Source organism: Drosophila gunungcola, unplaced genomic scaffold (genome assembly GCF_025200985.1).
Source record: "Drosophila gunungcola strain Sukarami unplaced genomic scaffold, Dgunungcola_SK_2 000001F, whole genome shotgun sequence".
NCBI classification, from domain to species: domain Eukaryota; kingdom Metazoa; phylum Arthropoda; class Insecta; order Diptera; family Drosophilidae; genus Drosophila; species Drosophila gunungcola.
Window position 1 is genome coordinate 12,642,577 of NW_026453197.1, and position 14,872 is coordinate 12,657,448.

General features: G+C 50.1%; 4 protein-coding genes across 4 annotated transcripts in view; 2 read left to right on the top strand and 2 right to left on the bottom strand.

Moving 5' to 3' along the window:
- The window catches only part of LOC128262990 (probable 39S ribosomal protein L24, mitochondrial), a 53,823-nt gene that overhangs the window by 26,092 nt on the left and 12,859 nt on the right, over positions 1-14,872 (bottom strand). The gene's annotated exons all lie outside the window — the stretch shown is intronic.
- On the top strand, positions 195-931 carry LOC128262992 (DAZ-associated protein 2). The gene is made up of 2 exons (XM_052997613.1): positions 195-368; positions 427-931. Exons 1-2 carry the CDS (start codon positions 279-281, stop codon positions 805-807), a joined length of 471 nt encoding a protein of 156 aa, XP_052853573.1. The 5' UTR covers positions 195-278; the 3' UTR covers positions 808-931.
- Positions 902-2,322, bottom strand: LOC128262983 (eukaryotic translation initiation factor 3 subunit I). The gene is made up of 3 exons (XM_052997602.1): positions 2,233-2,322; positions 1,565-2,054; positions 902-1,509 (listed from the first exon to the last, which is right to left on the bottom strand). Exons 1-3 carry the CDS (start codon positions 2,233-2,235, stop codon positions 1,022-1,024), a joined length of 981 nt encoding a protein of 326 aa, XP_052853562.1. The 5' UTR covers positions 2,236-2,322; the 3' UTR covers positions 902-1,021.
- On the top strand, positions 2,868-14,855 carry LOC128262969 (multiple epidermal growth factor-like domains protein 8). The gene is given in 8 exon segments (XM_052997572.1): positions 2,868-3,501; positions 3,902-4,243; positions 4,245-4,319; positions 4,454-6,376; positions 6,835-9,237; positions 9,302-9,958; positions 9,960-11,721; positions 12,290-14,855. Coding segments are annotated over 8 exon segments (8,748 nt in total). The 5' UTR covers positions 2,868-3,099; the 3' UTR covers positions 13,474-14,855.

The following is a 14,872-nucleotide window of genomic DNA, read 5'->3' on the forward strand; positions in this document are numbered from 1 at the left end:
ACCAGTTATGTTTCTAATTTAAAATTAATTTTCCTACCAGCGAGAAAAAACCCTCTTACAAATGTTAAAGTTTCGCAATTAATAAACTAAAATTAAATAAAATATCCGTTTTTTCGATGCTAGCTAAAATAGGGTGTTGAAAAATAGCCAGATCTGGCGGGAAAAGCATACGTTGTGTCAGCACTAATTTAGAACACCTGATAACCCTGTTTCTGAATCAGAGAAATTGCAAGTAAACAAGTAAACAAAGTGGGAAAATAAATTGAATACGGAATATCATGTCGAAGCCATCAAAATCGGGTCCACCAAATGAGGGAAGTGCTCCTCCCGCATACGATTATGGCAATGCCAGCGATGCCCTGGCCATGGTATGAAGTTATTTTGACAAGTAAGGAGAAGCAGACACTTAAATCGACCGATTTTCAGCGAGCACCTCCGCCAACCTATGAGCAGAGCCAGCGGAGTGGCGGTTACGGTTATCCACAGGGAGGAGCTGCTCCGCCCAGCCAGAATCAGTACTACGGCATGATCAGCCACCAGCAGCAGCAGATGCCCTTCAACGGGGGACAGCCCAACTACGGAATGCATCATGCCACTGGCTACGGATTAGCTGGTCCCAGTACCTCGGCAGGAGCCGCTGCCGCCCAGGTCCTCCACTTGGACTCGCGCGCCGAGGTGAGGACAAATGCCACCGGCAATGTCGTCATTCCGCCTCCGCCGCCCGGCTGCCTGCCCACTCCGGCCCAGTGGGCGGCCATGCAGGGCCAGCCCGTGGTCCTCAAGCAAAAGAAGCGTTCCTTTTTCTAGATTACACACACACACACACACACAGATACCATTTACTCGAATATAATAATGTTGGCCCCTTTAAATATTATGGAATAATAAACGATACGATCAGTTTCGTTTCGTCCTCGCGTATATTTGAAAATTCCCTAAGCAAACGAACATGGCGCCGGTGAAAAAGTTGGGTTGAAGCAGTTCACCGGCTCTGATCCTCCTACAGACTACTGGGTGCGTACTACTCGAAGATGTTCTCAAAGTATGTACTATCGAATGTCTGGACACGCACGAAACCGTCTTCTCCGCCCGAGGCGTAACTCTTGCCGTCCGGATGGAAGGCCAAACTGTTGATGGGTCCGAAATGGCCCTTGAGCCGGGCGAACTCCTCCTCGTAGATCAGGTGGAAGAAGCGCGAGTCGAACTTGCCAGCCTTCGTGGACGTGGTGGTCACCTCCATGGCATCCTGACCGCCGCCCAGCACCACGTGATCCAGAATGGGGCTGATGGCCGCCGAGTTTACGGGTCGCTCCGTCTTGTAGGTCTTCAGGCACATGAGGGACTCGGAGTCGAAGAGCTTGGCGGTGGTGTCCTTGGACGCTGTGACGAACATGGTGCCATCCTTGCTCAGTTGCATGTCGTTGATGCCGCCAGTGTGATCCGATCCGGAGTCGACAACCTTCTGGCCCTTGCGGATGTCCCAGATGGCAATGTTGCCATTGTCGTGCCCTGGAAGCAATTACTATTAGTGGATTTCACTTTAAATTGTAAGGATAAATCCCACCTGTGATGATGGTCTCATCCAGAGGACCCCACAGCATCGAGGTGATCTTGGACTCGGTCATGGGGATGCGCAGAGTGGGCTCCTGCTCCGACAGCGAGGAGTCGGCGTTGCGCACATCGATGAGGAACAGCTCACAGCTTTGACCCATCGCCTTGTCCGTGGAGTAGGCCGCCTGGTTGCCCGAGAAGCTGAAGTGGCTGGTGCGCACCGACGACTTGGTCGGAATGGAGGCGATAATAGTGCCGTACTCCACGTCCCAGAGCTTGGTGGTCATGTCGCCGGCGCCAGTGATGAGCTTGCGACTCTCCCAGTCCACATCCAGGCACCAGACCGCTCCCTGGTGACCATCGTAGGTTCCTAGGCGCTCGCCGTTTAGCGAGTACCAAACATTGGGCTTCTGATCCTTGGAGCAGGAGAAGAGGAGGTCGCCCTCTCGGTTGTATTTGATTTGCGTTATGGAACGCTCGTGGCCCTGCAGCATCAACGGACGCTGTAAGGAAGATATAGCACGAACTTTTAGCAATAATATAGACCGCTTTTAAGGTTATGTTTAGCCCGGAATTCACACACGACTTTTACGGCCCCGCAAAACGTTGTAATTCCGGGAAAACTATTGAGCGAACCCTTGAGATTGAGGGGGCCTTTATAGTACTTTTCTATTCACGCACCATTTTGAATTTTAATCGTATTTGTTGCGAGAAAACTAATATTTTTGCAACAACATCCACGCAGCAGTACACGCCAAAAGAGCAGTGTGACCGCGGTAGAGTTAAAAGATTTCTTTGAAATATACTACGGGATTTTTCAAATACATTGTACACACCATACCGTTCAACAATTTTACCATCTTCACACTGTCGGTTAAAAGCGTTGTTGTGAAAAAGTTATTGTAAAGAAGTAAACGAATTCCGTCAATAAATTGAATACAATTTTAGCCTTGGAAAATTAAATGTTTTTTTGCAGCTAATGAAGAATCCAATGAACTAGTAAAGGATGAAATGAGAGTTTTCTTAAACGGGCGTCCTGAAAGAAGTATCAGAAATGTTGGGACTCAGCGAAGTCAAATGAAAATTTTGGTGACTGACGAATTTATAATTCTTTGAACCACTAATTTGCAGTTTTAAGTGTTAAACTGTGATTTATCAAGTCCGTTTTTTTCTTTCACTTAAGAATAAATTTAAAATTTAAATAATTCCGCCACGGATTGGAAATGCAAGCAGTCGGCTTGCGGGCGCTGCCACCTTGTACCAATCAGATGTTTTGTTTTGCTCGCCACTCGCAGCACTGTTTCCATAATCGATGCTCAACACTGAACCACCAACGCCTTCCAACACTTTCCCCCTCGCTGTAAATAAATCGAAATATTTTCATCCATTTTCTGGCGAAAATAATTGAAAATTGAGCGAACATCCCGCAGCCAAAACCGGATCCGCTGGTGGCCCAGGCCCAGCGGCAAAGTCGTGTGCAATGGCAGGAGCCAGTGGACGCTGGCTGGAGCGCAATTGAACAGCCAAAACGGCCAACCAAAATAATAGATGCCAAAAATTTGCATAAAAAGTGAGGCGATTAAAATGCAGAAAATGTACGCATCGTTGTTGCTGGCAACCTTGACATTCTGGACGCTAGTGCTGCGATCGGATCAGGCACACTCCCCGCCAGCGGTGCCATGCGATCGCAGCCGGAAGGTGTTCACGGAGCCCTACGGCGACATCTCCGATGGCCCGTCCGGCTTCAATTACACCCAGGACTCGCACTGCGAGTGGCTCATCAAGGCGCGCAACGACAGCCAGTTCATCACGTTGACCTTCCACAGCATGGGCACCGAGTGCTCCTACGACTACATCTACGTCTACGACGGCGACTCCTTCAACTCGACCCTGCTGGGCAGCTTCAGCGGGCGGACGCAGCCCCAGCGACTGGTGGCCCGGAGCGGTAGTGTAAGTAGATTTCAAAGCTTAGAGTCTTTTCATCTGTCCTTATCTTAACAAAGTGTTCAAGTAGATAATATAGAAAATATAGGATATATGGTTTTTGATTAGATTTCCAATATAGAACATAGTATGTTTCATACAATCAAATAGTCCTGAGAAACCTATAGATTTTTTGGAGCATTGCTTTATAGAAAATATAAACTCTTTAGCAACAATAGCAAAATTGTTTATATACAGCAAACAATCCGTTTTTTATGTAGACGTTGATGTAATAAATCAAAAATAAAGAAATTAACAACGTAATAGGTCCTTAAAGCAATAAACACTAAAACTCAACTTATCCTCAGATTTACTGCCCATATCTCCTCTACGTGCTCCCTTCTCATAGTTGACCTTTCCCCCACAGATGCTCATCCTAATGTACAGCGACACAAACTACGTGCTGGATGGCTTTCGCGCCTCCTACTACATATCAAACTGTCTGAATAACTGCCACAACCATGGAAAGTGTGTGGGCCACCAGTGCGTATGCCACGGCGAGTGGGTGGGGCCCGACTGCGAGGACGAGGCCTGTCCGCAGCGCTGTGGCGAGAGCCAAGGACGAGGTCGCTGCCAGAAGAGCATCTGCCACTGCTCGCGGGGATTCAGCGGCCGGCTGTGCGATCTGAGTGACCATCCGGCCGGCAGCAGCTGGCGCTGGCTGGCCACCGACGCCGAGGGCATGACGCCACGTGCTGCCCATACCGCCAGTTTACATGGAAGACGAGGATGCTCTCTACGTTTTCGGCGGCTATGACCTAAACAACGTTATAAGCACGCTTCAGGTAAAGTTTTTTAGTACCAACATGATAAACATATTCGATAATTGCAAAGCTCTTTCTACCCAATATTAAGTTTTTTAATAAAGGCAATGTTTTAAGAATTAGGTTCAATACTAATTTTGTATTTCCACATTTAGATTTATCGTTTCAGCACCAGCCAGTGGGAAGATGAATGGGGAATTGCACTGCAGAGTCGCCGTCACTTCTACCACCCGCAAAAGATCGATCACACGTTGCTTAAGGCCGTGCTTCAGCACAAAAACGAGGACGAAGCCAAGCTCTGGGGTCTCAACAGCGACGTGAGCTTCTTTCGGAACATTCTGTACACATTGGCGGAGTCCAATCTCCACCAGCGTCGCACACGCTCCTCACTGCCCTTGACCATCGTGAATGCCAACTCGACAGACGAAGAGCTGAATGAGTATCTGGAGGACATTCTTGAAGAGGTTACTGACCACAAGCCCCATGGACGCTATGGCCATGCAGCGGATCGAGTGCCCGGCGGTTTCGTGATCTACGGTGGAAAACATGCCAACGGCAGTTTCTACAGTGATCTCTGGCAGTACAACAACACGGAAAGCGGCGGCAAGTGGAAACAGATGGCCATCAGGTCGGAGGTGAAGCCGCCGGCTTTGGCCAGGCATACGCTGAATACGGCTGGAGCGTATCTCTATATATTCGGTGGTAGTCTGGAGACGGGAGAGTTCTCATCCAGCGTTTACCGCATACCACTTCCCCTCTCCGAGGATTCGCAGTGGGAGTTGGTGCAACCAAGAGGTGGAAAGACGTTAGACGTTCGTCTGGCAGCGCATTCGACGGTCTATTACAAGGCAACCAATTCACTAATCGTTTTTGGTGGAATCATGACGAGTTTGGCCCGCTTCTCTAAGCTCTCGGATCGAATTTACGCCTTTCAGCTGGACCAGATGCACTGGACGGAGATTTTATACCCGCGAACGGCGCTGAGGGACACCAATATACCCAGGGAGCGGGCATTTCACACGGCCACCATCTCGGGCAACTACATGGTAGTCTTTGGTGGCTATACGCACCGTCACAACAAGGACGAGATTTGCTACGACAACCAGATGTACTGGTACCATCTCAGCTGCCACATTTGGATTAATCAGGTGGTTTCCGCCGACGACAGTCTGTACCCGAAGCCACAGGGTGTTTTCGCCCAAGCGGCGGCACTGCGTCGCAATCACACGCTGCTGATTGTGGGCGGCTACCATGGCAACGTGAATGCGGATCTTTTTGCCTACGAACTGCCGCAGGTGTTGCGGGTGGAGAATACGCTTTACAATCCGGAGGTTTCCTGCAGATTGCACGCCTCGCACACCGCTTGTCTGTCGAATCCGGAATGCGGCTGGTGCTCGGCAGATAGTAGTTGCTACGGCCGCACCATCGGAGCGAATTGTACCACCAATCTGCAGACCACAAGGTGTCCAGGGATATGTCCCTCCCTGGGCGATTGCCATTCCTGCTTGGTTCACGGATCTCAATGGGGAAAGTCGTCGGGAAACAAAGCAGCATTTTCGGTGGCCAGCAAACTGGGATTAAACGAGTGCACGTGGTGTGTGCAGAATGCAAAATGCCACCACCGGGACGACAACTACGGGATATGTGGAGACAGTTCCGGCTGGTGGGGCGACAAAGGCACCGAGATTCGCCGACCTTCGCTCTGCACCAGCACCGACCGACGGCCGGGACTCACGTACATCAAGTACCACTTCCCGATTAACTTCACCATGCCGGATTACGTGGGTATTGTGAATGCCACCATGGTGGACTTTGCGTCACCGCCGTTCACCACCTACTTTGAGCACAAACTCGAGGGCGAGATGCTGGCCAGGCTGGTGGGTTTCGTGCGGCCGCAACATCAGTGGAACAACTCGGCCATCCAGGTCTGCACCAGCTACTCATCGGCCGTGCTGCGCGCTGGCCTGGGCCTTTACCTCGACGAGCTGGTCAATGTCACCACGCAGAGCTCGAATCAGAGCTACTGCAGCAACGTCCAGCTGCCCACCACAGAGCAGCCCTTCACCATCGATTTCCAGGTGCGTACAGTGACATGTAGTAGTAAATATAAATATCTGGCTATTGAATCTTAAATGAATTAAAAATGCATAGTATTAAATACAATGCATATTAAAATACAAGATTTAATATTTAAATATTTGGAATCGTAAATAAAGCATTAGTTTTAAAATTATTCATTTTTTTTATATAAACAAAAAATTTTAAATTTCTATATTTAAAATAAATAAAATGAAAATACGTATCTAAATTGACTATGAAATAACTAAAAATCAAAGCAAATAATATATAAATTGACTTAGTTTTTTAGCAGTGTAGGAATCAACATTTATAAATAATTGTAGTTTTGGCAGCCATACTATCTCTGGATAGATAATCTTAATTGTTAATGTAGGTTTACCTCTTTAATTGTTTCGATGCTGCTTTCAAGAAACTTCATTCTTTCTTAACTAAATTGTTATGTCCAAATCCTCTCCAGGCTCGTCGTCGAATCGGAGGCAACGGAATTTACAATGCCTATCAGAAGACCAAGATGGAGCTGCAGCACCTGCATAATGGCCAGCTAAACGCCTTCACCTTCGAGTACTTGGAGCCTTACTACTCCGGCAAGTGCACCCAGTACTCGAACTGCCTGCACTGTCTCACGGATGCCTCATGTGCCTGGTGTCCCCTGACCAGCGTGTGCCACCTGCGATCCGTGAACGAGACGGAGGTGTGCAGGAAGGAGGCTCCGGAGGCATTCCACTGGTCCTATCTGATCAGCCAGCCCAGTCAGTGCTCGAACTGCACCAACTACGTGAGCTGCGAGGCCTGCGCCAGCAGTGGCGAGTGCGAGTGGTGGACGGAGGACGCGCGTTGTGGCCGGATAGGCAAGTCCAACAGCAGCGTGCGGGCGGTGGAGCAGTGTCCGAGGTCGTGCAGGGAACGCCATGGCTGCCAGGAGTGTCTCGGTGAGCGCGGTCGATGCGTTTGGTGCGAGGCCAGTGCCCAGTGCTTCAGTTTCTCCGTGTACACAAGTGAGTATCAGTTTGGGATGTGCCGCGAGTGGATGGACCAGGTGGTGAGTCGCCAGTCGCAAGAACTGGCGGATCAGAAGCTCCAGCAGCAGCAGCAGCAGCCGCATTATCTGCAGCAGCAGTGCAAGTCCTGCGAGCAGCACCGCAACTGCTCCTCCTGTCTGCGAACCCTGAGCTGTGGCTGGTGCTTCGATCGCGACAATCCGATCGAGGGCATCTGCATGCAGGGCGACTTCAGCTACAGTGCTGGCAACTGCTCACTGGCCCTGAACAGTTCCTCGCACCACGATGCCGAGTGGGCGTACGCCCAGTGCCCGGATGTCGACGAGTGTGGACTGGGCCTGCACGACTGCCACAAGGAGGCCAAGTGCACCAACACCCAGGGCAGCTACAATTGCCACTGTCGCCGGGGATATGTGGGCGATGGCAAATTCAGCTGCGTGAGGACCTGCTATGAGCTGTGCCAAAATGGCAACTGCTCGGGACCGCCGGACTACACCTGTCGCTGTGCGTTGGGCTGGACCGGAGCCGATTGTGGTCTGAGTTGTGGCTGTAATAACCATTCGACGTGCCACGAGAGACTGGGGAAATGTGACCTGTGCCAGGATTGGTCGGAGGGTGAGAAATGCGAGAGATGTCGACAGGGGAGCTATGGGAATGCCACCGCTCCACATGGATGCCTGCCGTGCGAGTGCAACGGGCATGGCCACCAAGATCTGGGCGTGTGTAATGTCAGCAACGGCGAATGCTACTGCAAGGACAACACCCAGGGACTCAACTGTGACTTGTGCGCCCCCGGCTACTATGGTGACCCGAGAAGTGGCGGTAAATGCTACTACCAATGCGAATCCAGGGGCATTCTGACCAATATTGGCACGAGTGCCATTGGCTCCTACCAGTCATATCGGTCGCCCTGGGGCGCCAGCCTGGAGGTGAAGGAGTGCCTGTGGATACTGCAACCGAAGACGCTGCAGGCGGACAAGTCCCTCCTCCAGCTGGACTTCCAGTGGCAGAGTCTGGCCATGGACTGTGACGAGAACGCGGTGTACATCTACGACAGTCTGCCGGATCTGACCGGAGCCACGCAGCAGAATCAACTGCTGGCCGTGGTCTGTGCCCCCTACAGTTCGGCCAGGATCATTGAGGCCCGCTCCAGCCACGTCACGGTTCACTACAAACAGGGCAGTGAAAGGCGACACTTCGGATTCAATGCCCTCTACTCCGTGATGAACTGTGTGGCTGGAAGTTGTCTGCCGCCTCACATATGCGATGCCCAGCAGCGGTGTGTTTGCCCCGCCGGATATGTGGGCGCCAACTGCGAGATTGAGATCTGTCCGAGCAACTGCAACGCCAAGAGGATGCAGGGCTTCTGCGACACGGAATACGGCCGGTGTATCTGCAGCAATGCCAACTATGCGGGCGCCGATTGCGGCACTCTGGTGCAGCGCAACCACCTGGTAATGACGGAACTGTTCAACACGCAGCTGCTGAGTGAAAGTCTGGAGCACTTAAGAAAGACCATACCACGATTTGGACACTCGGTGAATGCGGATCGCAGGGGATCCCTTTGGATGTTTGGCGGATACTCGCCCAACCACGGACCTCTCAACGATTTTCGGCAATTCGACACGAAGAACAGCACCTGGCTGCAGGTCACAGTGGAATCGTCCACCCCCGAGGATCGCATGCCGCTTGGCCGGTACTTCCACGCCTCCGAGATTTACGTGAAAAAGCAAATCATCTATATCTATGGAGGAATCGGTGCAAACTCGCAACTGCTAAATGACTTTTGGATGTTTTCCATACAGAACCAGCGCTGGAGTCAGATCAAGATTGAGGTGGTACCGAGTGGAGCTGACTATCAGGTAATTATAATAAACTAAATTAAATAAAAGGGGTAAAATTAACTATAATTATTTCTACTTACAGGTTGATGTTCCGCCTCCCTTAGCCGGCCATACTCTCACCCATTTGCGTTACCAGGAGCACGAGTCGCTAATTCTCCTTGGCGGATTGACTCTGAACAAGTCGCGACCTCTCGAATTATGGGAGTTCAACCTGGACACGGGTCGCTGGCAGCAACTGGCGGCTGTGGGTGCCCGAATGCCAGTGCTTTATGGCCACACGGCTGTCTACCATCCGGAGACGAACAGTGTTTACCTGTTTGGAGGCTACTCCACGGAGCCGCAGAGCAGTCTGTATGCACTGGACCTGCAGAAGCTGAGCTGGACGGAACTGCCCAGCTTCAGGGAACTGAACTCACCCGCCTCGCTGCTGCCCAGGGCTCGCTATTTCCACTCGGCCGTGAGCACGGAGCACTACATGATCCTGTACGGCGGACGGACGCAGCCCTTCAATGGAACGGATGTGCTGATTGCCTATGTGTACGCCTGCAATCAATGGGTGCGACTGACTGAGGACGTGGAGCTCATTGGTCGTGTGCCAGCCTCTAGTTACGCCGAGGACATGGCCATCGATCCGGATACGGGTGTGATCTTCGTCATCGGCGGATGGGATGGCAGCTCGACGCACAGTCACGTGACCAGGATAGCATTGCCGGATGACATTTGCCAGTTGTGGAGCAGCGGGAAAGCATCAGTGCCGGCACTACATGGGCTGCAGCTACTGCACGATCCAGAACACCTACAGCTACAGCAGCCACTGCTTCAGCCATGGCCGCACTCCGTGCGCCAATCCCAATGGCACGAAGGTGGTCAACAATGGGGCTGCCTGCGATGACGAGTGGATGGCGAGCCGGAACTGCTCCAGCTTTGCCACCTGCGGCGCCTGTTTGGCCGCCTGGCCGACGCACCAGGAGGTGGCTCCCGTGTGTCAGTGGTGCGACGAGTGCGGCATTCGGGGCAGGTGCGTGCCGGCCGGCGTGGACTGCGGCTGGCGGAGTGCCTGGTGCAACAAGGAACTGAGTGTGGGCGTTCTGGGCCTGTGCCCGCTGCCGCAATGCTACCAACTGAGCTGCGAAAGCTGCATGCTGCAGCCGCAATGCAACTGGGCCCGGAACGAACTGGGCACCGTGGAGTGCATTGCCAAGGAGCTGGTGGAAAAGAATCAATATCGTCTGGTCGAGAGCTGCCCGCCGCCCTGCCACACGCACGAGAACTGCAGCCTGTGCCTGAGCCAAACTCCCGCCCAGGATCGCCAGGAGTGCAAGTGGTCCACCATGCTGAACTTGTGCCTGACGCCCAGTTCCCAGCCGCTGTTTTGCGCCGGTGGCGTTTGCGGTTTGGTGCTGGAGGCCAGCGAACTGGAACGCTGTCCGGAACCGTGTCACGTATACACGCAGTGCTCCAGCTGCTTGGAGCACGCCCACTGTGGGTGGTGTGCCCGCGAGGGACACAACGGCGATGGGATCTGCACGGAGGGAGCACTGGAGCACAAGCAGGAACATCCGTCTGGCTCGACTTGCGATCTTATCTATGCCAGCTGGCGAAATGATTCACACTTAACCCATGCGGATGTGGTGTCCTGGCACTATGTGCAGTGTCCGGCGGAGAACGAATGCATCAATGGGCATCACAACTGCGACGCTGTGTCGGAACAGTGCATCGACCTGGACACGGCGGTGGGCTACAAGTGCGTCTGCGCCCAGGGATATCGCGAGGAGCAGGGTGCCTGCCTGCCCGTCTGCAGTCAGGGATGCGTCCGTGGCAACTGCGTGAGTCCGGACCAGTGTCAGTGCGACTTTGGCTACGTGGGCGCCAACTGCAGCATCCAGTGTTTGTGCAATGGCCACTCCAACTGTGAGTCAAGCAGCCGGCTGGACATTTGCCTCAAGTGCCACAACAACACGATGGGCGAGCAGTGCGAGAAGTGTCAGCCGCTCTTCGTGGGCAATCCCCGCGAGGGTCATGCCTGCCAGCCGTGCCTGGACTACTGCCACGGCCACAGTGACGTTTGTGTGGCCTACGATGCAGATCCCGCCGTTTTCAACATGACCCGTTCCGAACTGGAAAGGATTCTACCCGAGGGTCCGGCCTACAATGCCACTTGCCTGAGTTGCGGCAATCACACGGACGGGGATCGCTGCGATAGCTGCCTCACTGGCTACTTCCGCGGCAGCGAGGATCTGCACAAGGAGTGCCGGCCCTGCCAGTGCCATGGACATGGAAACATATGCGATCCGGTCACCGGCGAGAAGTGCAACTGCGCCAACAACACGGAAAGCGATGCCACCTGCACGGCCGGTGGTGGCAAGAACTCGGCGCAGCTCTGCTGGATGGTGCAGTGCTCCAAGTGCCGCGACTCCTATGCCGGCAACCCCACGGATGGCCACCAGTGCTACAAGCAGATAACCGTCGAGTCGCGAATGTGCTTCGATGCCAAGCCCATTGGTAAGTGCTATTTCACTAAAAATATGTGCTAAAATTAAAGGGTTATCCCATTTTGGAAAAAAATAGGCCATTTTCTGAAATTTTTTAGACGAAAATTGCCTAACTGTATTAAACAATCAGTATATTTTCTAAAAGTAATTATTTTAATATTTTTTATTAAAAAATCGTAAGTAATTATGTAAAAAAAAAAGATGCTCATTTGCTGGTTTTGTTTTAGCTGTGACCAAAATTGTAGTACAGGATCATCTGAAATCAAATATTTTTTACAACTTTTAAGTTAGCACTCTAGACTGCTTTGAAATTTTTGTTTCATTTAAATGTTTATTTCTTAAAAAAAAACAATTTCGCTCGTCGTCGTTATTGCACTGGGCTTTATTGCATGCACTTAAACTTAATATTAATTTTAAAGATTCCTAGGGATTGCCAATCCTAGCCTTTTGATTAATTTTCAATATATTTAACGCAATTGTTTCAATTAATTAAACTAAACTAAAATGAATGATTTGTTAACCTTAAGCCTTAATCCAAATGGCATTGTCGAATATTATTTCTATCTACTTCACCACAGAGGAGTGCAAATCGAAGCCAGCTGCCCTGAAGCCCGGCCAAACGGTGTTCTTTGTGATCCAGCCTCGGTTCATGAATGTGGACATTCGCATTATAATCGACGTAACGCAAGGCGAGTTGGATGTTTTCATGTCGCCGCAGGACGACTCCTTTATTGTGGAAACGAATGAGACGACTGGCTACCACGAGATCTTCCTTGACAATCGATACAATTGGGGACCGAAGATGAAGCGCGAGCATCCACTTAATGTGGCCCTGCCCAGACACGACAATGCCACGATCCAGAAGCTATTTTCCCCCGAGCGTCGCATTGGCGGCGGCGGCCTAGGAGGAGGTGGAGGCGAGAGAATCGGGGCCAACACCTACTATGTGCCCCAGCTGCAGGACTGCAAGAGCCATGGCGGTCACAACTTCATAGTGAGGGATCAGCACGCCAAGGATCTGAGTACACATGTAACGCTTAATCATTGCAACACATTGTTGCGCCTGTTTGGGCTCAAGAATCGTTTGGTGCTCACCCTGCCGCAACATGCCCACAATCTGAGTGCCACACGCTTCTTTATCGCTCTGCGGGCGAGCTCCGGACCTGAGCCCAGCTACGGATCCGTGGTGTTCCGCCAGGATCAACTGCACATCGATCTGTTTGTGTTCTTCTCGGTGTTCTTCTCCTGCTTTTTCCTCTTCCTCGCCGTCTGCGTGATCGTGTGGAAGGTGAAGCAGGCAGCGGACCTGAGAAGGGCTAGAAGGCAGCATGTTGTGGAGATGCTGCACCTGGCCAAGCGCCCCTTTGCCCAGATCTTCCTGGCCTCGGGCAGCCTGGACGTGGACAGTCCGCAGCCAACGTCCTCCTCCTCCTCCTCCTCCTCGGCCCGTGCCATGCGACAGCGTGCCCGGCAAGCGCTGCTCCTGCAGGAGCAGTCCACGGGCGAATCCCATCCCGTTATGCACCATACCACCAGTCGCCGACAGCAGAGCTCGCGTATCATGATGGTGGCTATCGAGCCGACGTTTGACAATTTGGCGGCTGTGGGCACGGTGTTCATAAGCCTGCCAGGTCGCTCGCGAGCTCCGTTGAGCATTGCGTTGGGATCCACCCTGATTTCCTACTCCCGACAATATCCCCTGAATGCCCGGCACTTTATGCGCGCCCAACGCGTTCAGAACGTGGCCCATCATCCGGCTTAAACTGCAATCTCTGTCAGCACGAACAAACTAGTTGTTAGTCATCGTCAGTGTCTAAAAGAAGAACCTAGTGAATTATCTGTGCATGTATGTATGAAGTACGTAAAGACATTCGTTTAGATATCGGTGTATATGAATAGTGTAGGTAATTTTTGTACATAACGTTTAGATAACGCAAATAACAAATACTATGTGTACATAAATATGCAAACAAACAAACAAAAAAAAAAAACAAAAAGAGGTGTTAAAGGATATCGTCTATATATATAAAGTTTATACCTATCAAACGATAAACATACAGGAAATGGATAAATATTAGTTTTAAGCATATTATATAGAGGAATATTGGGTCTCGAATCTGCAACAGGATATTTAAAAGCATTCACATAATTTAAACGCAGAACAAATTTTCGGACTGATTTATATGAAATTTCATTGGGCTAGTACGTAGCGATTATTTAATATAGTTAAAAGTTAAAAGGCATACCCGTCAGTGAAGATAACCAAGTGAAAAGTAAAGAAGTGAGGTCAAAGTACGCATACAGCAGAGGGAATTTGATATACAGTAAAATACATTTAAGAATGTCAATTTTTTCGAGAAACCGAATGTCGCACAAGAACATTTAATAGCCATATTGAAACAAAAAAAAAACAAACAAACAAACAAAGAAATCCAGATATACGTATTATTATAGAATACTGAATGTGTCATAGCAATTAGGCGTTTGTTATGCCAAACTTAAGTGGATGTCATTCTCAGTCTCAGTCGCTCAAATAGGTTTCTTTCTAGATACGTACAATATGATTTCTATTCTCGCGTACCTAGTATAATTGTATTGTATAAAGTATTACGATATTCCTTCCCTGTTGGTGGCTAGCATTTGCTCAATTAGTTCGTTAGCTCTCTACTGCGCACTCTTACGCACCTGTGTACCTATACTATTTTAAGAACAAACAACTATTTTTATGTACAATCCAGTTTTTCACACACTCGTTATGTTTACACAAAAACAAAAGCTCACAGACACAAATGCGGTTGGAGATTTGAAAATTTTTGAAATACTTTCAATATTTTCCTCCAGCTGCGCACATCACAAACGAACAAAATCCTACAGAATCTTTCCTAACTCTACACTAATCTCAGTAACCAAAAGGTTGTAAGAAAATTCACACTATATCGATTTAGTTTTAAATTCCCTCCTTATATGTGGTACTACTTTTGTATATTATGAGTTTACAAAATTAGCTAAATTTTTAGAACTGATGTATTTTTAGAAACTAAACGAATCGTCCTCGTCCCATTTTGCAATATATTTATAATTCTTATTTTTTTATTATTTGTAATTGTTTTTGCAATAAAGATGAACCTATGGTACATAAACATAGATCGACCGACTTTCAT